Here is a 27,671-nt window from a genome sequence, read left to right as displayed (position 1 = left end):
ATGACGCACACAGTACTATTTCCGAGGTTATGTCTCCAAGACTTGCAAATGTATGAATGACTAAAAATGGAAGTGAACTGTGAGAAAATTTTGGTGAAAGGGTAATTGATTCAGTTTGCTCATGGAAGGCTTGACCTTAAATATGGTATCTGTAAGGATGCTAGCTGAAGGTTGGATATTGCAACATTAGATACTTGGAAAGTACAGATGAGCGATTCAAAGAGAAAATGGAACTGATGGCATGGAATGAAATGATAACAAAAATAGAAAGAAATAGAAGAGAAAAGAAAATGAAGAACTGAATTGTAATTTACCTTTTTCTTTTCTTTGGATCCATTTAATTTTTCCTGCTTCTTTCTGCTATATCCATAACATGTCATGTGTTCTCCAGTTGCTAAATGCTTGCCCCAATGCCCAGACTCATCTCTTCAGACTCATCCTTCTTATAAAAGGCAATTTTAAATACATTGAGTTCCTCTACCATTATCCATTTTTGACCTATTTCCACTTAAACTTAGTTCACCAATGAAATCAGCTACCTCTTGAAGTATATTTTGTGAATTTTCACTAGATATGGCATTATTCATATTTTTAAGATAGTTTCCCTTATCTTTCTAATAGTTTCCTTCCTACTTTTCTGACTTGTACTTTTCTTTGCTATTTCTCTTTGAAATATTCTTTTTTTTGTTTGTTTTCCTTTATTGTTGTGCTGGGTAGGAGTACATAGTGGCATTTACACAGTTCTTACAATGTATCAAATTTATCATACATGTATTCACCTCCTCAACCATTTTCCTTTACGCTTTCCAGCCAACATTGCTGGAGTAGTTTCAACAGGTATCATTTTTGTATTTACTTAAATGTGTACACATTTTTTTGAACCATAATCACCCTTCTAACCCCTTTCCCTAACACTTCCTTGCTCCCAGTAGTGCCAGCCTTCCCTCTTGGGCAGAACTTGTTCCACCATCCTGTTCTCTGATTTTGTAGGAGAAAAAATAGAATGAGAAACAAGACATTTCAGCTTTTTTGTGATATCTCTGAAATATTTTTTACTTGTACTTTTGTTGATCTCCTATAATATGACAAATATTTTCTGATGATTGTGTATTTACAAATAAAATGAGATCCAAGGATGAGAGGAGAGACAAATGACAGTTTAGGTTTCCCAGGAAAATTTCTGAAAAAGAAGGATATATCAGTCAATGATGAGGAGTATATGGAAACATATTTTAAAGAGTTAAAACAACGTATTTATCCAGTATTTGCTCTTTCATTATGCTTCAATTAGATTTATTTTAACTGCTGTGTAGCACATTAAACATAGATATATTTATGGATTTATATGATGTTTTGATACATTTATATGTCCTGCAATTTTTAAATTAGGTTAACCTTATCTATCTTCTCAAACAATCTGCATTTATGATTAAAACATTTGAAATCCTTTCTCTTGCTTTTGCAATGTTTTTGATTCCACATTCTATTTGCTTACACATTTTTGATAAAGTTACCTTATGTTAAATTCCTAATCTCAACTAGATTATTTGAAATATCATGGTACTTTTCTTGTGCTCATTGTTTTGATTGACTCTTGCTCATAGTGCCTTATTTTACTTTTAATATTCTAAGTCCAGAAAGTGAGCTTTGACTAAAGAAAACATCATTTACAAAATTAGTGGATGATCTGCACTGTAATGTTTTCTTTTTTGTCAGTTGGCTGTGAATCTTCTTATGTGAGGCTGCATTTTAGTTTAGTTTTCTGCTTTGGGTTTTCCAATGAACACATATTCAAGGTTAAAAATCCCAAACTGCAGTAGGGCAGAGTTACAGCTAATCTAAGAGAGAAACTTTCACTCTACCCAGGTCTCAGGACACAAGTCTTGTCATCTCTGTTTTTCAGAAGATTGATTGTTTCTGTCTCCTCTATATGATAAAAGTGACTCTTACTCCTGTCCAGTGTTAGGTAGTTTTCTGTAGTCCCCCATTGTCCTGGGTAAGTCTGGATACCTTCTGTAGCCTGTACTCAGCTAAACAGGCCTTTTGGATAATTTGATTAGGTACGTCCAAACAGAGGCTTATACTGTATATTCATAATTTTCTCCATTTATCCCTTATGCATTTATTGTAACATCGAAAGAAATGAGTAAACACTCATTTCTGAGAAAAAAGTTTGGTGGGAAAGAGTTTGGAGAGTGATTATACAACTTGTCTGTCATGGTATTAGAATGTACGTCAATATGTATTCACAATTAATTGTCTTCTACAATTGTAGAATATTCAGGTATTTCAATTTCAAATTCAGTGACAACCATTTCAGATATTGGACATCTACTCTATTTTATTGACAATATCCTGATTCCTTCACTCATTTATCTCCTGAATATCAATCAGTGCTCATTCACCTTTCCTTGTGCAATGCTCCTTTTTCTGTGTATGCCTTCTTTCATAGAAATTTTTTATTAGATAGTTAAAATGCAGTTAATTTATATATCTTAATTATTGTAATGGGATTATATTCCCTCTTTACCTCAAGGTGTAAATGTTGGGCAAGAATTTTCTTTAAGTCTTAGCCAATCTAATTTTACATATAAGACTAGACGATAAATGAGGAGAAACTTTCTAAGTATGAATTTCTTCCTCAACTTGCCTAACAGAATTTTGAAAATTTAACTTTAATAAGTGCTGTGTTTGGTCTGTCATGAAATACATAGAAATGCAACATATATAATCTCCATCAACTTTATTTTATAAAACTTCACTTTGCCAGGATGGATAATGAAAAATTGAGGGGAATAACTGTTGTTTGAATAATTGTTGTTTGAATAATTGTGATTTACACATCATTATTAGAATTCGTATATAAAACCACAAGTAATTGTTACTTTAATTTTTTTCAGCTCTTCTTCAAGTGACAATTTCACTTAGCAAAGTAGAGCTTAGTGTGGGTGAGTCTAAATTCTTCACATGTACAGGTATGTATTTATATCAATAATTTCAAATAGCATGCTTTGTATTTAATATTTGATAAAATATATTGGGTAAATTTAGATAGTTAAAAACTCAGTTCTCTGAAAGTAGCATCATATCATTGGGTTTATAATGATATTGAATAATAATAACTAACAACATATTAAATAATGAGTATTATATCATTTTAAGTTACAATTTGTAAATAGCTTATTGTGAAATATAATGTATGCATGAGATATTTAAATCAATTTAAATATCATTCTTGTTTAAACAGTCATATAGGATGATTGTAAAGATTGTAAGCAAACAATCTTTCTAAGTAATCAATGAATAAATTAGACATGACACATGTAGACATGACATATGACTACACACAGATACCTGAGTGACATTTCTAGGATTAAAAAATTTCTATCCATTTGAAAGGGAAATATTCATCTAAGAAAGAAAATAAACATCTAAGATTCAATGCATTTCCCTATATCATATAGGTAAGAGGATTTGATCATACACACACACACACACACACACACACACACACATATGTATGTATATATTTTACTGGCTGTAAAACCCTTATCCTTCTATTATGCCATATCTTGGGAAAAGTGGTAAATGTTTACATAAGGTTACACTAATTCTGTATATATTGAGAATTCACTGAACACTCAGTTGACACGTAAAAAATTAGATACTTCTGGGGGCTGGGGGCTCACACTTGCAATCCTACCTACTCAGGAGGCAGGAGGATGGTGGTTTGAAGCCAGTTCTGGCAAATAGTTCTTGAGACTGTCTCCCTATAAAACCCATTACAAGAAAGGGCTGGTGGAGTGCCTCAAGGTGTAGTTCCAGAGTTCAAACAGTAGTACTGCCAAAAAATCAAAATTAAGTACTTATTTACTCAAGAAACCTTTGCAAGATTTTTGTATTAGTTTAAAAGTGTCATATATACTATCCCTGTAAGAATTTATGTGAACCTCACTCAGTTTAGTTATGAAGATTCAGAATCCCTTCAGAAGTCATTTAAGGACTTCAGCCTCAAATTTTAATTCAGCATATTACTGACCTCACAAATGAACACATTCTATATGTATTTATATTAACAATGTATGCATCAATCTTTAAAAGCATTCGCTTGGTGGTAAAATTGGCTATGAAAATATTTAAGAATTATTTTTGCTTTTCATTACACTAAAGCAATTCAAAACTAGATTAAGTATTCTTGAAATAAAATGCATTATAAAAGTTGAGTTTAGGGCAAGATGCTTAGGTCAGTGGTCAAGTGCCTGTCTAGTATACACAAAACCCTTGGTTTAACTCACAGCACCCCCACAAAAAAGAAGACAAAGTTGCCTTACGAATGACACAGTTGGGCTGATGGAGTAGCTCAACTGGTAAGGCACCTGCCTAGCAGGCATGAGAGCTGAGTTCAAACCTAATATCGCCAAGAAAAAAGAATGAAAATTTATTTAAATGAATACTTTATTATTAAAAGAAGAAGCAAAATTACAATAAACAATGCAGAGATCATATTCATAATATATGTATATAAAGTGTCATCGTATAAAATAAGATAGAACCTGTCATTCATATACTGTTAAGTATCTCGATGGATAAATCGGTTAATATATATTTTGTATGTTGCTAAATGAAAAATCAAAGAATAGAAGAATGATTGATCAAATATGCAGAACATTTCTGAAGAACCCTGGCATTCAAATATAGGGCAGGGTTTTTTTTCATCTTTCTTTGTTTTCTTTAATTTTGGTTTCTTGGGTGGGCATTGTTTGTTTGCTTGCTTGGAACAGGGTCTTGCTATATAGTTGAAGCTGTGATGAAACTCTCTATATAGCTAATCCTGGCGAACTCACAATCCTCTAGCCTCCAGCATGATGGGATTATAAGTGTACACCACCACACACAGCATGGGTCTCTGTTTTTAAATTTCATTTGTATTTCATCTAGTTTGATGCAAACATGCACATATATACTCAATTCTATTACATGACAGAGAAATAAAATCATTTAAAATAAATTGTGAAAAAAGGAACTGTTTTTATGTGTTAGCATTATCATTATGATACATATAAAATAAAGCAATTTCATAAGATCAATTTTTTAAAAAAATCATTTCATTTTGCTGAGTTTCTTAATAAAAAATCTCAGTATTTTTCCTTTTATATAAAGGTGGATAGCCATGAGCTGTACCATTGATTCAGAAGTGGTTTATTAATATTAATTATAGTCATAAAATAAGAGCCCAATAACAAAGATGTGGGCAGCCATGCAAATCAGCATGCTTTTATGTACTTTTTCGACTTCTGGGTGACTGTGTATGTATGATTTTAGTTTCTAGGCAACTAATGAACATGGTTCTCTGAAACTCAAAACAATAAGTACACCTTTAGTTTTAGCTAAAAAAGTATGAATAACCTGTAATCTAAATACGAAAGGATCCTTTCTAGCAAATTAATTTTAAATCAATATTTTCAAGATCATAAAAATGTATAATGTTGTCAATTTGTCTAAAATTCCAATACTGGTAAGATTGTTAAGATGGGAATTATGATTTATTAGAGAGTATAAAAGAAAGAGCACTTTGACTGCTGTATGAAAATCCAGAATAAACTCACGACAATGAACTTTACTACCATAGTATCAGGAAATAAAATATTCAAAATATTTCTGACTATCTTACAAAATTAATAGTATAAAACATTTTTTTAATTTTTCAAAATTAAATCATTACTAATTGAAATTAGTTTTTTGTTCTCTACTGAAAGAGGAATTAAAATTGATGCTTATACCTTAAAGTGCATCATGTAATAACTAATATTGTTTTAGGGATTTCTTCCTAAAACTGAGAGATAACATTGCTAAAATCCACTGAACATTTTACCTAAACTTTTTAATAGTTTTTTTCAGTCCCTCTAATTTGTTATAAAAAGGAAGAAAGTTTTTCTAAAAGCTTATTTCAGAAATAAAATGATAAGGAACAATTTTATTCATGGAGGTCCTGTAAATGCTAGTTATCTCTATATTTCTGTCCTTGATACATTTGAGTTAATAGGGTATGTTGTGTCCACAAATTAACCCTGGAGTAATTAGGGCAAATATATCCTTTTGGTAACTAAATGAAACACAAGAAGCTTTAACTTTCATGAAGTGGTTAATAACCAAGATGCTGAATTGGAAAACTTAAACATTTGGTTATAATGGCCTACAGGATAAGTATCATTTCTTTTTTTTTTCATTTTTCTTTTATTATTCATATGTGCATACAAGGCTTGGTTCATTTCTTCCCCCTGCCCCCACCCCCTCCCTTACCACCCACTCCGCCCCCTCCCTCACCCCCTCAATACCCAGCAGAAACTATTTTGCCCTTATCTCTAATTTTGTTGTAGAGAGAGTATAAGCAATAATAGGAAGGAACAAGGGTTTTTGCTAGTTGAGATAAGGATAGCTATACAGGGCATTGACTCACATTGATTTCCTGTGCGTGGGTGTTACCTGCTAGGTTAATTCTTTTTGATCTAACCTTTTATCTAGTTCCTGGTCTCCTTTTCCTATTGGCCTCAGTTGCTTTAAGGTATCTGCTTTAGTTTCTCTGCGTTAAGGGCAAGATAAGTATCATTTCAATGCACACTCATTATCATATGATTAAAGAGTTAATAATTTTAGATTAAAATGATAAAACCACTCATTTCAGTTGGGTAAATATATTAGGACTGCAATTTAAAAATGATTTATTTTTACAATTTTAACAACTTAGGAAATAATTCAAAATTCAGAATTATCAAAAGCCACCTTTGTTCTGTAAAAAATTTCCTTTTTTCGTAATTTCTGCTTTACTGGACAAAATACTGTTTTATCTTTTGTTTTTCTCTACTTTCTGGTCCTGTTTATTCTTTACATGTCATAAAATAGTTAATGATTGTAATAATACATGATCACATAATTACCTTTTCCTTTGGTAAAGGACAGAAATCTGTTATTTAAAGTTCATTTTATTAGTTTGTAAACTTTGTTTTCATTCCTTTTTAAATTTTGTTCTGGGTGGGTATACAACTTGTGGCACTTACAGAAAATTTTACAATATAGCAAATATTTTCTTGACCTTAGCAAAGAGAGTTGAACGTGTGAAATCATATTGGTATTCGTGTTTTTGTTCAAACATATCTATCAAGTGGTGTTTAATGTCTGCTCAGACAATTTTAGTTTTTTAAGTGGTATTAATTCATAAATTATTAACAAAGTTGCAACTCTTACATCTTAAATACTATATAGGAAATTTTCTGTGGAATTGTTTTCGTTTGCTTATTTAGGCAGGATTGAGTCCTCCACAAAGATGAACATTTGTGTCAACATTTGTGTTTACTTTCAATTTTTTATGATTTTCATGTGTATAGTCTTCTGTTTACATTTTTTTGCAAATTGCTGTAATTGTTACAAAATAGTAAATGTCACTGCCAAAACAAACCATTGAAAGATTTTCAAACATCTTTTCCTTGGATCCTTGCAGCAATTGGTGAACCTGAGAGTATAGATTGGTTTAATCCTCAAGGAGAGAAGATAATATCCACACAGAGGGTTATGCTGCAGAAGGAGAGCCTGAGGTCACGATTAATCATCTACAATGCAAACATTGAAGATGCAGGGATATATCGATGTCAAGCAACGGATGCCAAAGGACAGACACAAGAAGCTACAGTAGTTTTGGAAATTTACCGTAAGTCTTGTATTTATGTTTTAGTTGATTGAAATTTCATTCCCTTACAAAGGATTCAGACAAAATAGAATGTGATTACTAATAAAAACTGACATTCAAGAACGAACTATGTTGTGCTGAAAAATGTTCTAAAATCTTACCAGCTTATCAGTGTTTTTCCTATATGTATTTTAGTATAGCTATACGAGTTGTAAGCATATAAAATCAACGAATACTGTGGGTTAAATATTATAAACAAATTTTTAAAATTTTCTCAGTCCTTTAGCAATAATAATCGTATTTTATTTGTTGGTATGAAATATATTTGGTCTAATTTTTCACCTTAAAAAATAGTTGCGTGTGGGACATATGCCACTGTACATGTCACAGTTTTGACTAGTCCAAAGTAAGGGTTACGAGAAAAGCCAGTGAACAAAAGAGCCAGAGAGTAACCTGGAAATGAATCTAGTAGAGAATTGTATCTTGTCAGGATTTTCACCCCCGAAGCATTTTCATTAACAAGATTTTCCACTGTTACACTTTATTTTATGCTTCAGATGGATTTTTTTTATGTCCCTTTCTATTTCTTACATTTTCAAATCATTAACCTATTTGGGATCAGTGTGAAACCTGTTGACTCCCTGGATTTGAAATCAGGCCTATCAGTGACTTTTGTGTTCTTGAGCAAATGGCCTCACTTCTCAGCCTTCAGTTGCCCCATCTATAAAATGGATGTAATAATATCTACATGATGCATATAAATTTGTTTTGAGGACCACTTTAACTAATACTGCATAAAGTATTTAGAATAATGTTTTACAAATAGTAGTTAGCCCTTGTACTAATATAAAAAAATGTACAAAATTTTATGATATAACCTCACAAGCCATCACCTCTTTATAGCTGTGAGTTGTTTATTATTATAGAAGTAGGATATAGGGAAAAAGTTATATCATCTCCACAGTAATACTTCTGGTCTGATAACCAGGGCAATTTGTTAGTTTATTGGTTTAGCTTATTTATTCCTGTTATATTAAACTCCTTCAGAAAAAAAATGGTTTCTCAATTTATATGATCACTTATTTCACAAAGAGCAAAAATTACCTTAAAGTTGTCATTTCATAGAATGGTGTTTGTAAAGATTTTTCCTTCTTTAAAGTCATGCAAAGGAAGATCTCTGCTGTTTTATTTGTAAAGGTAAAAGGTTCAATTTTGTGGGTGTAAACAATGTACTGCTTTGGCAAAACATCAATGTCAAGCATGATAACCCAATTTCATGCATTCATTCAACATACTAAGTGGTGTCTATGCAGTGCTGTTCTAAATCACATATAAGAAACAATCTGTAACAAGCACATAGATGCCATATATATAAGCAATAGTAATTTTTATAAAAGAAATGTCGTACGATAGGGAATGTTGGAGTGGGAAGGTACATTGATTTATGAAGAATTTGGGTAGAAATCTAAATGAGTTTTAGGGAGTACAAGTCCCACAGGCAACAGTAACTCTGGACTATTGAGAGATGCAAGGAAGAAAGTGTTCCTGCAACAGCACAAAAGAAGGGAAATTGGGATGAGTTTTGGTGTGAACTCCAACTCTTGTAGGAACTATTGTGGTACTCAGTATAAGGACTTTGAATTTATTCTCAATGAGATGGTAAGTTATTAGCTGAGGAATTGGTTTATGTGGTTTAAGGTTTTGTTTATTTATTTTTTCCCTTTTTACTTTATCATTTTTACAATTACTTACATGTATATATGGTTTAAGGTTTTAAAAGGCTTACCTAATTACTGTACCACACCATGGATAATCATAAGAGTTTAGAATGTGTTATTAAGATAAATAGATATAATTTATTATCTGTTTTGTTTTCTGGGTCCAGAAAAACTCACTTTCAAAGAAGTGGCATCTCCCCAAGAATTCAAACAAGGAGAAGATGCAGAAGTGGTCTGCCAGGTTAGCAGTTCACCTGCACCAGCTGTCAGCTGGTTGTATCAGAATGAGGAAGTCACCGCCATTTCCGACAGTTAGTATTTTGGTAACTCCCTACTTATATGTTCTAAAAACAGTGCAAGTTTTAAAAATGCTGAGGCTGTGTGGCTTACTAAAGAAAATGTAGGGGTTGTTGGTAGCATTGCTGCAGGCAGTGGCAGGAGGAAAGTCAGTTCAAGAACAGCCTGTGCCACACAGGGAGACCCTCTCCCAACCTAACAAAGAAAAAGAAAAGAAAATGCGATTGTTCACTTTAAGGTCAAACAACTATGTTAAGAGGCATAAAGTTCCAGACTAAAGTTTGGTGAAATGTGGCAGATTCAAGGTCTCCGTCAATTTCGTAAGATGTTATCAGAACACAACCATGCTCAATAGTCACGTGCAGTCTATGGTTTCTTTGGTGACAGAGCTAACCAGCTATGACAAGTGGTTTGACCCTTAGATTTAAAAAAATTTTTTACTAGTTTCTGACTAGTTTCAAGGAAATACTAATACTTTTCTAAACAATATTAAGTAAGTGAAGGAGTAGAAGCTAGTACAAGCCTATTTTACATACTATAATTCAAACATGATTCCATTAGTTCACTGCTGGTAAATATAATTTATATTCAACATTCTACTTAATATTCTGGGATGGTTCTTTCAAAGATACTTACATGTTCTAAATATTATGGTAAGGAATGTAGATAATAGAAAAAATAAGCAGTTGTTCAAATTGTCTTCCTGATTTTTGAATCATACTCAGCTAAAATCCCAGAATAATATGACACCTGAAATTAAAAACATAATTTGCTTACATTATTCTCCTTTAGCACGGTGCATAGGGAGCATTTTCAATTTAGAGTATTTTCCAATGTACCTGCCTAGCAGAGAGGTAGAAAATAATTGAGTCTTTTAAATTATTTTACACCTTGGCAGATTCTGTTTTGTGTTTCCAAGAGATGAAGTAGAGTATATATTTTTAAATATATAGGTAGGATGTATTATAATTATTTTTAATAGTCAATTTTTTATTTTAGGACTTTTCCTGAGCTTGGCATATTCAACAATTGTCAGTTCAACATGAAGGTGCTCATTGTTTTCATCATAAGTTAAAGAGAAATAACATTTAACTTCCTTCTATTTATTTAGTGTAACTGCTCTATATTTTGTTATGAAATTGTTTAAGTAAATTTTTGTCCCCTTCAATCATAAAGAAAAGATATTTCTTATATGAGTCATATAAGTGTTTAAATATTTTCAGATCATTTGAAACTGAGTTCAGATTTACATCTCATTTACTGTGGACCTTAATTGCAAGAAGGATTAGAAATGAATTATACTTTTAAAAAGATGGACAGAGCAAAAGCTTAAACAAATCAAAGACTGATAATCAGGTGAAATTGTAATGGAGGACTGTGAGATAGTTTGCATATTTTTCCCTGCATATATGATGGAACAAGGTAAATTTGGAATTCCATTTGTTTATACTTTTTCCTTATCCTGCAGCATTAAAGAAAATTTCTAACTGCTATGCTACTAATTCATATTCTCCATCTGTAAAAAAATGATGTTTATTTCCATTTCAAACAAAGGTTTTAAATTGTAATTAACATAGTAGGCATGATTAAGTGTATTTTTTAAGTAAATGAATAAACTTTAGCTATATTTCAGGTTCTCAATAAATGGCATAAATATTATTTCTTTCTCATTTCTTCTTATTGAATTTTTTTAATATTAGGAATAAGTTTTACCAAAATCACCAGCATGTAACTTATATCTAGAAAAATAAATTGACAAGAAACTTAACAGGGAGCTGCGTGGCAGTTAGCAAAAAAAATATGTTTATTTTTCTATAATATTTAAGTATTAAAGAGAATTGTGAGGAAGGTCAAACTGGTTCTAATTATAATATTTGAAGATCTTCCACATAGTTTATTATGAAACCATTTGTACATTTATAATGGATTTATAAGAAATAATATTCTTTATCTCATTATATTTTATATGCTCCTTTTTTACAGCTGATGGAATCAGATTGGGTTAGTAACTGAAAAAATGTGTGTAGAGATTCAAAATAATGGAGAGGATCTAGATAGCTTTTTGTTCCCTCACTGTTACCTGAAATGAAGGAGGGGAAATGTCCATCTTACTATCTATGCTTTTGATAGTAATTGCATGGCAGATATACTGAGTGATTTAGATAGAGTTTTCCCATGTTGCTCAGTGAAAGGAGATACATATGCTAAACAACCCAAGATTGTAGGAATGGAAAGTGACATTTTGTTGTAAAAAAAAAAATCCTGACTTTCAGCATCATTTTGAAAGAAAGACATTTAACAGTTGACAGTCTTAAAATTATCTCATAAATTTCATTAATGCTTTGTTTAAAATCTAATTGAAGAACTTTCACAAATTATGGATAAAATCATTGCATTTAATAAATTTTTAGTAATCTGCTTCTAGTATAAAAGACTCATTTAATAGTTATTGATTATTTAGTATATGCCCTCTAGAATTCTAGATGGTATTGATTCATAGTTAACAAGATAAACAAGTTCATTGCCTTCAAAATATTAATAGTCTAAAGGGAAATATAAATAGATGCATGAGTGAAAAAAAGGTACTTGTGTCTGTGGAAATTGCAGTAATAAAGTATGAGTAAGAAAGAAGAGTTCAGCTTTTTAGGATAGGGACTGTAAAAATCACCTGCCAGGAGGTAAAATAACCTTTAAATGTGAATCAAGATTAGCCAGAAAAGGGTGGTAAGGACTTTGATGAAGATGCAAGACTTGTAATGGCCCAGTGGTAAAAGATAGCAGGGATGGAATACTATGAAGTGAAATAAGCTCATTATAACTTTAAATTCTAAATATATACAATTTAATTATTTAGACAAGTACAAATATATAAAAAGTTTATTTAATCAAAGACTAATGAGAAAGGAGGAAGACTGAGTTAAGTCAACATGGCTTTGACATCTCTGCTAAGGAGTTGTGAACTTATCCAGGTTGGATATCACTGAAGGATTTTAATGAAGACAGTGATATGGTCTAAATATGTATTTGAAAAGCCTATTAATATTTCAGTGAAGATAATTACTTGGATAGAGTTCAAGACAAAACTCAAGGCATTGAAAGCAGTTCAGATTCTAAAGAAATTATTGCTTAGAAAAGAAAAGTAGACTAAGTGATGATTACAGACAGAAGTGACAGTACATAAGATTTTACTGGTGGTGCAGATTTAAGAAAATTGTAATCTCAAAGATGATTTGGAATTTGCTTTGCAAAAAGAGATCCATAATCTATGGAATTTGCCCTGAGAATTAGTTCCATGTAAAGACTTACAAAGGCCAACAAGGGAAAAGCAGGTAGAGATCCTGAGGTAAATTTTAAACTGTCTGATACCAACGTACTTACAACCATTCTAAACAGGTATATCTGGAAGACAGAAAAAGAATGAACTCAGATCAATAGTCTGATTTAAACAAAAACTGTGTGTCATATAGATAGTAATGAGATAGATGAGGCAAACCATGTACTAGATATAGAATGCGATAAAAAATAAAGGACTCTAAAATAATTTACCTGAAGAAGAATAAAACAGACAATTCATTGGGTATTACCTGACTTAATGTATTTTTCTAGCTGATAATCAAAATTGTTTTTCTTATAACTGAAGAAAATAGAGAATCTGTGATAGTTAATACTTCCAAAACGTCACAGTTACTTGTGATGAATTGAAGCATGCAATGCTTTCTGGAACTCTAGATCATTGATGTTCTTTGTTTGATAATTTGCTAGCAACACTGCATGGACTTTAAACACACATTTGGAAATTAACTGCAATTTTCACATAGTTTGTTGTCAATTTGAAGAAAATTTTGATAGACATAAGCATATATAATAACATTTTTTTTTCAATTTAGCAGGTAATTATTGTTTTCCTAAAGTTCTAACAATTTCCTCTCACTTAGTGAATGTAGTGGTTTTAAAAGGCCATTTAAAACTAACATTTTCCAATTAGAAGAAACACTGATTTATGCCCATCAAAGATGTTTATTATGTGATTTAAATTTTTTATATTTGGAGCATCACTTATCTGATTAAAATAGCATCTCTTTGCTCCACCACTACTGCTTCTTCTTCTCCTTCTCCTATTCCTATTCATTGTGCTCCTCTTCCTGTTTCTTCTTGTTTTTTTGAAATTCTGAGAAAGGGTCTTCCTATGTAGGATAGAGACCTACAAATCCTGTGTAGACAAGGATGACTTGGAAATTGCTATCTTTCTGCATTGGCTTCCTGAGTGCTGGTATCACAAACATGTATGACCATTCCAAGTCTTATTATTTTTCTAATCCCAATAAAATAGAAAAATTATAGAGCATTATAGTTAAAAGATGTTACATATTTTAGCAGTTGAAAATGCAATGTAATGATCTAGGTATGATTAGGAGCATTCTTCATAATTTTGAAATTTCATGAAATTTATAATCACTTCTTATTCAAACTTTCAGTCAACCACAAAATTTGATAGTAATTCTTTTCATTGACTTTTAAACTTCATGGATTTTCAAAGTTCTGAGTCATTCTGGATCTTTATCTTTTTTGAGTTTTTTTTAAATTCATTTATTCATATGTACATATTTTGTTTAGGCCATTTCTTTCCTTGCCCCCCACCCCTTCCCTCTCCCACCCCACCTCCCCCTTGCTTCCAGGCAGAACCAGCTCTGCCCTTTTCTCCAATTTTATTGAAGAGAAGACATAAGCAATAATGAGAAAGACAAAGTGTTTTTGCTAGTTGAGATAAGCATAGGTATACAGAGAGATACTAGCATTGCTTCCATGCACAAGTGTGTTACAACCCAAATTGATTCATTTCTACCTGACCTTTTCACTAGTTCCTGATCCCCTTCCCATATTGACCTCTGTTGCTTTAAGGTTTCTATATTAGCTTCTCTGCAGTGGGTACATCAAACACTTTCAAGTTGGGTCTCCTACCTATCCCCATTCCTTCCTTATGTGTTCTGCCCTTGTCATGTGACCCAAGTCCAACCACATTGCCATATTTGCCCTATATCTAAAGTCCATATATGAGGGAGAACATACGATTTTTGGTCTTCTGAGCCTGACTAACCTTGCTCAAATGATGTTCTCCATTTCCCTCTATTTACTTGCAAATGATAAGATTTCATTCTTCTTCATGGCTGAGTAAAATTCCATTGTGTATAAGAGCCACATATTCTTAATCCATTCATCAGTTGTGGGGCATCTTGGTTGTTTCCATAACTTGGCTATTGTGAATAATGTTGCAAAACATAGGTGTGCAGGTGCCTCTGGAGTAACCTGGGTTGCATTCCTTTGAGTATATCCTAGGAGTGGGATTGCTGGATCATATGGCAGGTCCATGTTTAGATTTTTAAGAAGCCTCCATATTTTTTTACAGAGTGGTTGCACTAGCTTGCATTCCCACCAGCAGTGTACAAGGGTTCATTTTTCCCCACATCCTCACCAACACCTGTTGTTAGTGATGTATTTGATGATGGTTATTCTAACAGGGGTGAGGTGGAATCTTAGTGTGGTTTTGATTTGCATTTCCTTTATGGCTAGAAATGCTGAACATTTTTTCATGTGTTTTTTGGCCATTTGAATTTCTTCTTTTGAGAGAGTTCTGTTTAGTTCAGTTGCCCATTTCTTTATTGGTTCATTGATGTTGGGAGCTTAGATTTTTAAGTTCCTTCTATAGTCTGGTTATCAGTCCTTTGTCTGATGTGTAACTGGCAAATATTTTCTCCCACTCTGTGAGTGTTTTCTTCAGTCTAGAGACCATTTCTTTTGTTGTGAAGAAGCTTTTTAATTTTATGAAGTCGCATTTGTCCATCCTTTCTCTTAGTTGCTGAGTTGCTGGGGTTCTGTTGAGGAAGTCCTTGCCTATACCTGTTACTTCCAAGTATTCCCTGCTCTGCCCTGTACTTACTTCAGAGTTTTGGTTCTGATATTGAGGTCTTTAATATATTTTGAGTAGGTCCTAGAAGAGGGTGATAAACATGGATCTAGTTTCAGTTTTTTACAGAAGGATAATCACTTTTCCACACAACATTTGTTGAAGAGGCTGTCTTTTCTCAATTGTATGTTTCTGGTGCCTTTGTCAAAAGTAAGGTGTGCACAGCTGTGTGGATTTATATCCATGTCCTTTATTCTGTTCCACTGGTCTTCATCTTTGTTTTTTTGCCTGTACCATGCTGTTTTTATTGCTATTGCTTTGTAATATAGTTTGAAGTCAGGTATTGTGATACCTCCATCATTGGTCCCTTGTGTTTCCAAATGAACTTTAGGGTAGATTTTTCAATCTCTGTGATGAATGCTATTGGGATTTTGATAGGAATTACATTAAACATGTAGATTGCTTTTGGTAATATAGCCATTTTTACTATGTTGATTCTACCAATCTATGAGCATGGGAGATCTTTCCATCTTCTGTGGTCTTCCTCGATCTCTTTCTCCAGGCGTTTGTAGTTCTCCTTGCAAAGGTCATTCACATCCTTTGTTAGGTTTACACCTAGGTATTTGACCTTTTTGAGGCTATTATAAATAGAATTGTTTCCATATATTATTACTCAATTTGTTCATTATTGGTATGTAGAAAAGATAATGATTTTTATAAGATGATTTTATATCCTGCTGTAGCTGTTTATGGTGTCTAAGAGTTTTTGGGTAGAGTTTTTTTGGTCTTTAAGATATAAGATCATATCATCTGCAAATAGAGATATTTGACAGCTTCTTTATCTATTTGTATTCCTTTTATTTCTTCTTCTTGCCTAATTGCTCTGGCTAGGAATTCCAGTACTATGTTGAATAGGAGTGGAGATAGTGGGCAACCTTGTCTCATTCCTAATTTTATGGGAAATGTTTGCAGTTTTTTTCCATTAAATATTATGTTGACTATAGCTTTTTCATATATAGCTTTTACAATGTTGAAGTATATTGCTTCTATTCCTAGTTTTCTTAGAGCTATTATCATAAGTTGGTGTTGGGTCTTACCAAAGGCTATTTCTGCATTTATTGAGATGATGAAGTGGTTTTTGTCTTTGCTTTTACTAATGTGCTGAATTATATTTATAGGTTTGCATATGTTGAGCCACCCCTGCATCCCTGGGATTAAGCCAACTTGGTAATGGTGAATGATCTCTCTGATGTGTTGTTGGAATCAGTTTGCCCCTATTTTATTGAGGATTTTTGCTTCGATGGTCAGTTAGGAGATTGGCCAATAGTTCTCCTTTTTGGAGATGTTTTTGTCTGGTTTGGGGATGAGTGTAATACTGTCTTCATAAACTGAATTAGACAGTGTTCCTTCCTTTTCTATTTCATGGAGCAGTATAGGGAGAATTGTTATTAGTTCTTCTTTAAAGGTCTGATAAAATTCAGCAGAGAATCCATCAGGTCCTGGACTTTTCTTTTTTAGGAGACTTTTATTGCTGCCTCAATTTCATTTTGTGTTATAGATCTATTCAGATGACTAATATCCTTTTGGTTTAATTTTGGATGGTCCTAAGTATCTAGGGATATTTTCATTTTTTCAAGATTTTCAAATTTATTGGAATACAGTTTCTCAAAGTAGCCTGTGATGATTTCCTGGATTTCAGTGGTGTTTGTTATTATCTCTCCTTTTGCATTTCTCGTTTTACTGATTTTGGTTTTTCCTCTCCTCATTTCAGTCAGGTTTGCCAGGGGTCTCTCAATCTTGTTTATTTCTTCAAAGAACCTGCTTTTTGTTTCATTGATTCTTTGTGTGGGTTTTTTTTGTTTCTATTTCATTAATTTTAATCCTTATTTTTATTATTTCTCTCCTTCTGCTTGTTTTGGGATTTGTTTCTTCTTATTTTTCTAGGAGTTTGAGATGTAGCATTTGGTCATTGATTTGAGCTCTTTCTGTCCTTTTAATATATGCACTCATGGCTATAAACTTTCATCTTAGGACTGCTTTTGCTGTGTCCCATAGGTTCTGGTAGGTCATGTTTTCATTTTCATTAACTTCCAGGAATCTTTTAATTTCCTCTTTTATTTCATCAATAACCCATTGATTACTGAGCAATCTGTTGTTCTTCTTCCAATTGTTTTGCATGTTTTCTACTGTTGTTTTAATGCTTTGTGATCAGATAGAATGCATGGGATTATTTCTCTTTTCTTGTATTTGTTGAGGCTTGGATTGTGCCCTAAAATATGTTCAATTTTGGAGACAGTTTCATGGGATGCTGAGAAGAATGTATATTGTTCAGAAATTGGATGAAATATTCTGTAGACATTAGCAAGGTCCATTTGATCTCTGCTATGATTTGGCTGTAAAATTTCTTTACTGATTTTTTGATTGGATGACCTATCTAATGGTGTTAGGGGCGTATTAAAGTCTCCCAGTACCACTGTGTTGGATTCTATATATGTTTTTAGGTCCTTCACAGTATTTTTTGTGAAATTGGCTACACTGACTTTGGGTGTATGTAGATTGATAATTGTTATTTTCCTTTTGGTGTATTTCACCTTTTGTTAGTGTGGAGTGTCTTTCTTTGTCTCATTTGATGAATGTAAGTTTGAAGTCTACTTTGTCTGAGATAAGTATTGCTGCTCTTGCCTTTTTTGGGGGGCCATTGGCTTGTTAAATCTGCTTCCAGCCTTTCACCCTAAGCCAGTGCTTGTTTCTGTCAAAGAGCTGGGTCTCCTGTAATAATAGGTGGTTGGATCTTCCTTTTTAATCCAGTTTGCCAAAAGGTGTGCTTTGATGGGGCAATTAAGTCTGTTAGCATTCAGTGTTAATATTGATAGGTATGTGGTTATTCCTGTCATTTAGTTGTTTTTGTTGTTTAAGGGTTTGATTGTGTGCAGCTGAATCCATGTTACTCTCTGATTTTTCTTTTCTTCTCCTTTGGTTTGGTACTGCCTGTGTTTTCATAGTTTTGTTTGCTTTCATTTACTCTGTGTTGAACTCCTTGAAGAATCTTTTGTAGTGGTAGTTTGGTAGTCAGATATTGTTTTAGTTTCTGCTTATCATGGAAGACTTTTATTGAACCATTTTTGAATGATAGTTTTGCTGGGTAGAGTGTCCTAAGGTTGAAGTTATTTTCATTTAGTGCCTGGAATATCTCACTCCATGCTCTTCTTGCCTTTAAGGTTTCTGTTGAGGGATATGCTGATTTTGATGGGCTGGGAAGGACCACCAGTTTTTTTCCTGTCTTTCAGTGGCAGCTGCTTAGTCAGCTCCTCCTTCAGTGAGGCAATTTGAGATTGTTTATTGTCCTCATGTTCATTCTGGAACTTCTTGTGACTTACAGTTTACAGATTTTTACAGATTGAGTGTCTTTCTCCCAGTCTTTCCCTTGGTGAGCAAATTACATCTTTGAATTTTGATTTACCAGGAGATAGGGTGTGTTTTACATTTCTGTCTCCTTTTTTGGGTAAATGAAAGGAAGAAATAAACATTATAGAAAAGTTTCCACATCCAGGGGAAAAAGCATATGGCTGTAACTTTATAATCAAGATTTCTTTTCCAAGGTAGCTTCTTAATCTATACATTTACATTCCTCTTTTGTTATCTGTTAGACAACAAGTGACTATGAGCTTACCTCTTTCCATGATTTTCTATTTCCTGATGAATCATCTAATTTTTATTTCTGGCCCAAGTGTATCTCCTATCATTAAAACATTTCTTTGGTAAGGAAACTCCAAAATCCGAATGACGTATTATGTTACTTTATTTCTCATTCATGCAAAGTCCTTTTGTCAGCAGGAATAGAAGCAGGATCCTACCCTGTGAACTAAATTAGCAATTCAGGTGTTGGAAGCTCTACCTTATTTCATGAATGACTTTCATTATTTCTTTAACATCTGTATCAAGCCAGCAAATAGAGGAAGAGCAGTAGAAACTGGAACAGGTTAAAAGATTATCCTCCATAGTATACATATCTTTAAGATTTGACAAACTAAAATAGTGAAAATTCTGCTTAAACAAGAGGCTCAGAGTATACACTGAGCCACTCTTATTAAACAATGTATCTTTAATATCATATGCAGTCAAAAAATTATGTCAGTGATATTTATGAATACATGACTAAAGAAAATTTAATATAGTGCCCTTACAAAAGTTTTCAGAATAGGACTATATGAGAGAGTATTCTTTAGAAATTCAAGTAGAATATATTTGATATAATGCAAGAATATACCCACAGCCCAAGAAAAAGAAAAAAAGATACATAGTAAGCACTTGTGTAAATATGAAAATGTACCTCCTGTAAAATATGATAATAATAAAAAATAAGAGAAACAGTAAAAATAAAATTTAAATTGTTTTCAGTTGCAAAAAAGTTTTAGCACTTCAAAAAATCTACAATAATAATAAGTAAGTCCATACTTGAAAATAATGTTAAGCAGATTTGCTGCTTGAACTTCTCATACTAATACAGAATATTATTTTACTTTGTCAGTTGATACATGTCTTAAACCAGTTTATTTTTGTATTCATGTGTATGTACAGACACACAAAATACAATCTTGAAATAAAATTAATAATCAAATCTATTTTATGACTACGTATGACTATTTTATGTTCAGCCAAAACTCCTAAATTTATTCAAGACATAAACATTTTATATTCTCTATGTGACTTCAGCATTATTGTAACATTTAGCTGCCTCCTCAGAGTATGAAAAGTTATTACTTTAATTATTGTTGGGGAAGGATATTCAATAACATTTTTTGTTTTCCACAACCTAGTTTCTACATACTTGCAGTCAAAAGTTTTCAGGTCAGCAACATCTAATCCCTTACATTGTTCTTTTTTTATTATTATTATGATTTCTGTATCCAAACCGCCAAGGGAAAAATAATAGCCTAACCACTTAATGTGGATATAAAGTCTTGAATATATTTTAGGAAAAAAAACGTTCAACAAGTCAGCGTACAGTGGAAAAAGTGAAATTACATTTTACTTTCAAATTTGAATTTATTTGTTGATGAGAAGTTTGATAGTGTCAGAAAAATGCCATATTTTTATTCTTAGAAATTTAGAGCACAGTGGACTGAACCTTCAATTTTTATCTTTTCCTCCCCTTTATTTACTTTCCAGATCGGTTCACTGTATTAGCAAACAATAATCTGCAGATTCTCAACATCAATAAAAGTGATGAAGGAATATACAGATGTGAAGGAAGAGTGGAAGCAAGGGGAGAGATTGACTTCCGTGATATCATCGTTATTGTCAATGGTAAGCACTAAATGATTTTGGACTAATGTTTTTCATTTTAGCCATGTGCTTATTAAAATTGCAACTGCAAACTCAACATTCAAACCTTCCCTAGTAAATATCTTCTCTGCCTAGATGAAATATCCCCACTTTTCTGATGGTATCTGTTACATGGTATGACAGCCTCAAGATCAAGTTCTTAGATATATTTAATGTGCTCATTCTACAAACACTTTGCAAAGAGCCTGTAAATTGCTTTTTGTTGCTGGACACTTGCTTTATGCCTGTAATCTTAACTACATGGAAGGCTGAGATTAGGACAGTGAAGGTTCGAGGTCAGCTTAGGCAAAAATGCTACTGAGACACCATCTCAATGAAAAAAAAGCTGGATTTGGTGGTATAATGGACATCCCAGCTATTGCAGCAAGCATAAACAGGAGGATCACAATCCAGGACTGCATGGAAAAAAAGCAAGACTTCATCTCCAAAATAACCAGAGTACAAACAGTAGAGCACTTGCCTGCTTTACAAATGCAAAGCCCTGAGTCAAGCCCAGTACCACCAAAATAAAAATAAATAAACATAGTCGGGTTTGCAGTTTAGTGCCAAATGCAAAACAGTATCATACTGGTTTGATAATTTAATTATATCAATTTTTATTGCTTTAATTTATTTGACATTGATTCCATTGTCTGAACTTGATAATTGAATTCATTAATACTTGTAAAGTATTAATGTAAACTAATAACTAAATTCATGAGGTCATGATGATGTATATTTATTATTTTTATGATGATATCTCTTCCTCCAAACTTTCCTCTCCTTTATATTCCCTGATGTTTTAACAAAACAGCATGCAAAATAGATAAAGTTGTTCTGCACGTTTATTTTGGCTTTCTAAGCTGTTATGAAGAGAGTCCCATTATATTTCTTTAACATCTCTCAAACATATTCTATTTTCTGCACAATCATATTTTTTACAAGAGCAATGTGATTCTGAATTATTTTCTACATGGATTGCTTTTCTCTGCTCTTAATCTCACAGTTCTACCTTTCTCTTCATCAAAGAATCCAACCCAGGTAATTCTTCAGTGCTTCACATTTCCTTCAAGACAAAATTAAAAACATTTTTCCTGGCATAGGAAGTCTTCTGTAATTAGCCTGTTCTCTAATTCTTCTGCCATGGGCAATCTATACTCAGCCACATGGAAGACAGTGCTTCAGATAAGATCCAGCTTTCTTTTTAGCAATGCATAGTCTGGAGGTATTAAGAGTGCCAGATATTAAGAGTCAGTGGAGGATTTGACATTCGATGCAGGGGAACGATTTCAGTGCACAAAGGATGGCTTAAATATGAATGTGTCTACTAATATCTGTATGTTATGTCTTTACCTATATCTATATACATCTTTTATATCTGTTCATTATACATGAAGAAGGTTACAAACATTGGCTATTTAGTTTATTAATTATTGACAAACTGTTCACCATGCCTTGTTTTCTAAAGGATTTGTGGAAATACATGTGGCGTACTGTCCATGTACAATAATGAACAAGTATTTATGTTCAGTATTCTTCTATGAGCAAGGGGATTATAATATATATTAATACATATAAAGCTCTTTTGAAAAAGCGAATTTATAGGTAAACGTATATAGATATTTACTGATTCAGTATTCTTATGTTATTGTATACACATATGCATATAAAATCTATATATTTTATACCTAAAACATTAACTAACTAAAAAATGTTATTATATAGGAAATGTATGTACCACATGTTAGTGCTTTATTATCCATTCTGACATAATTTCTGCCTTAATACTTGTTTATAGTATTTATTTCATGCTCTGTTTCCTAGTGTCATGTCTCAGTGCTTGTGTATTTATGACTTCATTTATTTTGATGGAATGGACATTTTGCCATCCGTGTGCACTCAAATTCGGAATCTTCAAGTCTCTCATAGTAGCATTCAAACTGAAGAATTTAGTTCTGCATTTTATAGATACTTATTACACAGTCCATAAGAAGATAAGTACGGGAACTTCTTATCCTATGCCACTCAAAACAGCCATGAAGGTAATGAAATGTCATGCCTGTGTCAGGCTGATTCCCCCAGAAGAAACCATCCTAATGTGTTCAGACTCAAATGTGACCTTCTTTGCCTAAACATTGCTATTTAGTCACATTTTCTACAAACTTTCATACTTTATAATTCCTGGAACCCCTTTTTCTTCAAAATAACTGTGTCCACAAAATTGACCTTAGATTGCATCCTTTTCTGAATGACGCAGAAAGCTGATGCCATTAGAAAGCTGTGCTTTTCTCACAATTTGCTTTGATTTCAGCCAGGAAAATCATTCTATTCCAATTTTATTAACTCCTGCCTTACTTATTCTCTTCTTTTAAGTCTCAAGCTTCTCTGAAAGATTTCCCTTAATATGCCTGTCTTATAATATCTCATGAAGATTTTTCAAGGAAAATTTTAAGATTACAAAATTTAATAAAATAAAAACACCATTTTTGCACTGCTTCTTTGTTAAATGTTGGTTTGGTTAAAATACCTGTTCTTTATTCTATTGCTCATTATATTTGCTCATTGCAAAATTTTACCTCGTATTTCATCCAATGAATTCATAGCCTTTAATATCTGCTCTTTATTTTATTGTTTGCTTATTGCAAAAATTTTAGCTCATATTTCATTGCATGATTTTGTACTCTTTTATTTCAACAATTAGTTGATGGTATCTTTACTAGATTTCTCTGTAGTGCCAGAAGCACTGTTTATCCATCTTTCTATCCTAACACCCTTTATCATGTTCTTAATTTCACATTAACTGTGATTGTTTTTCACCAATAATTATCACCTTCCCTTGGTGAAGTGCTTATACATCACTGCTCATTGCCATGTGAAGTACTGTGCTTCCAGTGGAGGATTATGCTGTCCACATAGCTGATCATGTGCCTTCCTCCCACCAATGGCACATGAACAAGTGTAGCCTGCATCATTGCTGTGATCAATCTTCCTGAAACAGGAGGTGTTTCTTCGTCATCTCTTGTTCTTTATATCTCCCATAAAACTGCATTGCACAAATAGGAAATCCTTTATCCTGGGTTCTATACATGAGAAGCAGATTGTCCACTGATCTGCCCATAGTATGAATACCATATAAATCATATTTCTAAGAGCTGATATTTTAAAGTTGTTTATGATATAATTGCATAAAAAAGTAATTCCCATGGTTTATTTGTTTCTTAATCAGGTGAATGAAACAAAGTGTGACCTAAAATCATTTTAAAATCAGTGTTTTAGAAATATTGCATTTCCATATTCCCCTGATGATGATTATTTATAATAAATCTCTATTACTGTATCAAAATATTAGAATTTTTTTTGGTGGTACTAGGTTTTGAACTCAGGGCCTTATGCTTGCTAGTCAGGCACTCTACTAGTTGAGCCACTCTGCCAGACACCAAAATATTAGAATTTAACTTCTAATTTTTATAGTGGTTTTAAAATTATTCCATGTTGCATTCATAATCTTTTTTCAATAGTTATATACAAAATACTGGTTATGTTTCATGCTAGGAATTGTAATAGACCTAAGACAGCATCAGTTCTGACAAGGCACTTAGTGTTTAATTTAAGTTAAAATAGTTGTTTTTACTAAATCCCTTATTACTTGGAGGTTAGATAGATGCTTAAGCAGTTTTAATGGATGTTGACAGAGTATTTCATAATGAGAACTGTCACCTAATGTACCTGAAAGAGGAGAGTTCCTGGGTATTTGTGACAAATGTAATTATTAAAAAAGTTATTTATTAGAATAAGAAGAGAAGAAACATGTTGCAGACAGATGGCTATTTAGAAAAGCAAAAAAAAAAAAAAACCATGTTGGATGTGAAAATAATCCAATAACGATTACTATAATACACTATTTTGCGGGTTTGATAAAAATAGATTAGAGACTAGGTTTGGAGACTCCTGGAGTCAGGACACGGAAGATTATGTCTTCTTCTATGAACAAGTATGACCTGCCTTTAAGGAGCTAATATCAATATCCTGAAGAGCCAGAGCATTGACGGATGGAGTGAGGGATTGAAGTGAGGAATGCGAAACTCTGCTAGGGACAAGAAAATGGAAAGGAAGCTAAATAAATAGGTAATATTTGAAGTAGTCACCATATCACAGCTGTGACATAGAAACAAGAGGAATCCAGGGTAATCTCTAGATGTCCAGTGTGGATTTTTGACTCAGTTTAGTAGCTGCTTTCAGAAGTTTAATAAGATAAAAACAGAAGTATACCTATTGAATTTTGCAATTACAAACTTACAAAACTTATTAAGGTAAACAATATTATTTAAGTAGACTGAGTAAAATTCACACTTGTGTGACTTGAAATATAAATGTGCAGGAACATCCAATGAAGAATGAAACTACAGAAAATAGAGACCTATTAACTGATGTTGTTGGACTCGCCTATTAAATGAGAAACTTGACGTGGTTGTCTTTAATGCTGTGTCTGGAGCAATACTACAAAATTGTGAGACTGTGGATAAATTCACAAAGAAGTATGATCAATAGTTTCAGAGAAATTGTGCTACATGTCTTTAGCATTCTACATCTAATCATCTGTTTTCCTTCATCTTGACAACATTAATTCTCTCTTGGTATTTTCAAATGTTTTCCTGTATTCTATATTTCTTTATGTCTGCTTTTTATTGGGTCTTCAGGTAAACTTTCCAACCTTCCTAAACCTTTTTTACTGCCTTCTCGGTGACTGCCTGTCTTTGATTATCATACCTTATTTCACTCTAGAATACTATGTGGAATCTTTCAAAAGTTGATAAACAGATCATTGTAGAATCAGCTTGTCATCTTTTCTGTAAATTGTTGAAATCTTTTCACTATATAATTACACTACATTTATATCCAAGCACACCCATTTACACAAATTATGATACATGACTTAAAAAGAGATCAACATTATCTCTCTTGTTTGAATTCCTATACATCTCTACCATTGGATTTCTAGCCCTTCAGATCTACCCAGAAAATATTCACAAAGATAAAATAACTGGAAATAACTTGAGAGTTTAAAACATAGTCAATAAAGTATTACTTTTATAAAATGTTCTTCTCTGGCATATGGTACATTATTTTCTAAAGCTTTTGTAAAATTGTGAGAAAGTGATTTACTAAACTTCAGCTTCAAATATGAGGTAATGGAGGCAGGAATACTTGAGTATCTATTCAGTTGTACCTAATCTCATTCCTTGTACTGTATCATCTTCTTATCTCTCTTTTCCTTTTATTTTTCTTTTCTGTTTTTGTTCTTTTTCTGGGGAGACTGGTATTTGAACTCAGGAATTCATGTTTGCAAAGCAGACACCCCACTGCTTAAGTCACAGCTCTGGTAGATTTTGCTATGGTTATTATGAACAATTTGCCCTGTCTGTTCTTGGACTGTGATCCTCCTGATCCCAGCCTATCGAGTAGCTAGGATTATGGGTATGAGCCTTCTTTGTTTTCTGGGGTTTTTTTTGTTTTTGTTTTTTGGCACACTGATTTCTATCTGCCCAAATCAGTTTAGCCTAACCACCAAGATCTCAGTATTTCTCATGCAGTGAACCTCTTAATATCCTTAAGCCAGGCCTCACAAATTGCTCAGGCTAGGAGAAAATGTTACTGTAAAAAATTACTTCAGGGTTGCTAGGAGAATTTCCAGGCATATAATAACTTTTTATGGCTTTATCTTGGACAAAAAAATCAAATATCAATCATCTAAATATCCTGAAGATAGTGAAAGAGGTTTTCCAACTGAACTGTTAACCATCCCATGTACCTTTAACATTGATTGTAAGTTATCCATTTCCATGTCACTTCTCACACAGATTATACCATTTGTCCTTCAAGAATGAAAATATTTTATAATCTCACGGATTATTATAGACATATGTATATAGCAACCAGTTTATAACCTCTGTAATGATTTTGTCAGTTTTTAGCTTTTTTTTAGTTGTTAATTTCTTTTTTTTTTAATTTCATCATTTTTACATTTAATCACATGTGTATATACTTTCTCCCCACCCCCACTTCCAGGTAGAACCTGTTCTGCCTTCTTGTTCTCCAATTTTGTTGAAGTGAAAACAAGAGACAGTGAAAAAAACATAGCCTTTTTGCCAGTTTGAGTTGATGAGAGCTATACAGAGAGATTCCTAACGTTGCTTCCGTGCACATGTGTATTGCCACCCACATTGTTTCATCTCTTCCAGACCTCTTCACTACTTCCTAGTCCCCTTCCTTTAGTGGTCTATGCCAGTTTAAGATTAAGCCAGCAGGTGTGGGGGAGACGGAAAGGGAGGTGGGCAGGGGGGAGAAATGACCCAAACAATGTATGTACATATGAACACATGAATAAAGAAAAAAAAGATTACTATTTTAGCTTCTCTACAGTGAGTACATAAACCACATTCAAGTTTTAGATTTCCTTCCCTTTCCCTATTCCTTCTGTGTGCCTTCTCCCCTTAGTGTATGACCCATGGAACCCTCATACATGATAGGAATGTAGGCTAGTAAAACTACCTTGGAAAACAATATGGAGTATTCTTAAAAAACTAAACATAGATCTGACATATAATCCAGCAATTCCACTCCTAGGGATATACACAAAGGAATGTGACTTGGGTTATTCCAAAGGCAGCTGCACACCCATGTTTATTGCAGCACTATTTATAATACCAAGCTCTGGAAACAGCCAAGATTACGGCATGGGTCATACTAA

The 27,671-nt window shown here is 32.9% G+C and overlaps 1 protein-coding gene across 2 annotated transcripts in view; it reads left to right on the top strand.

The window, feature by feature from the left end:
• The window catches only part of Ncam2 (neural cell adhesion molecule 2), a 463,114-nt gene that overhangs the window by 244,854 nt on the left and 190,589 nt on the right, over positions 1-27,671 (top strand). For both annotated transcript variants that reach the window (XM_020153019.2, XM_074072870.1), the window contains exons 2-5: positions 2,901-2,975; positions 7,496-7,702; positions 9,567-9,710; positions 20,768-20,905. In XM_020153019.2, the coding sequence (XP_020008608.2) occupies positions 2,901-2,975; positions 7,496-7,702; positions 9,567-9,710; positions 20,768-20,905 (564 nt within the window). The remainder of the gene's footprint in view (positions 1-2,900; positions 2,976-7,495; positions 7,703-9,566; positions 9,711-20,767; positions 20,906-27,671) is intronic.

The sequence above is a fragment of the Castor canadensis genome, chromosome 5 (genome assembly GCF_047511655.1).
Source record: "Castor canadensis chromosome 5, mCasCan1.hap1v2, whole genome shotgun sequence".
NCBI lineage: Eukaryota > Metazoa > Chordata > Mammalia > Rodentia > Castoridae > Castor > Castor canadensis.
This window is presented reverse-complemented; position numbering and strand designations above follow the sequence as displayed.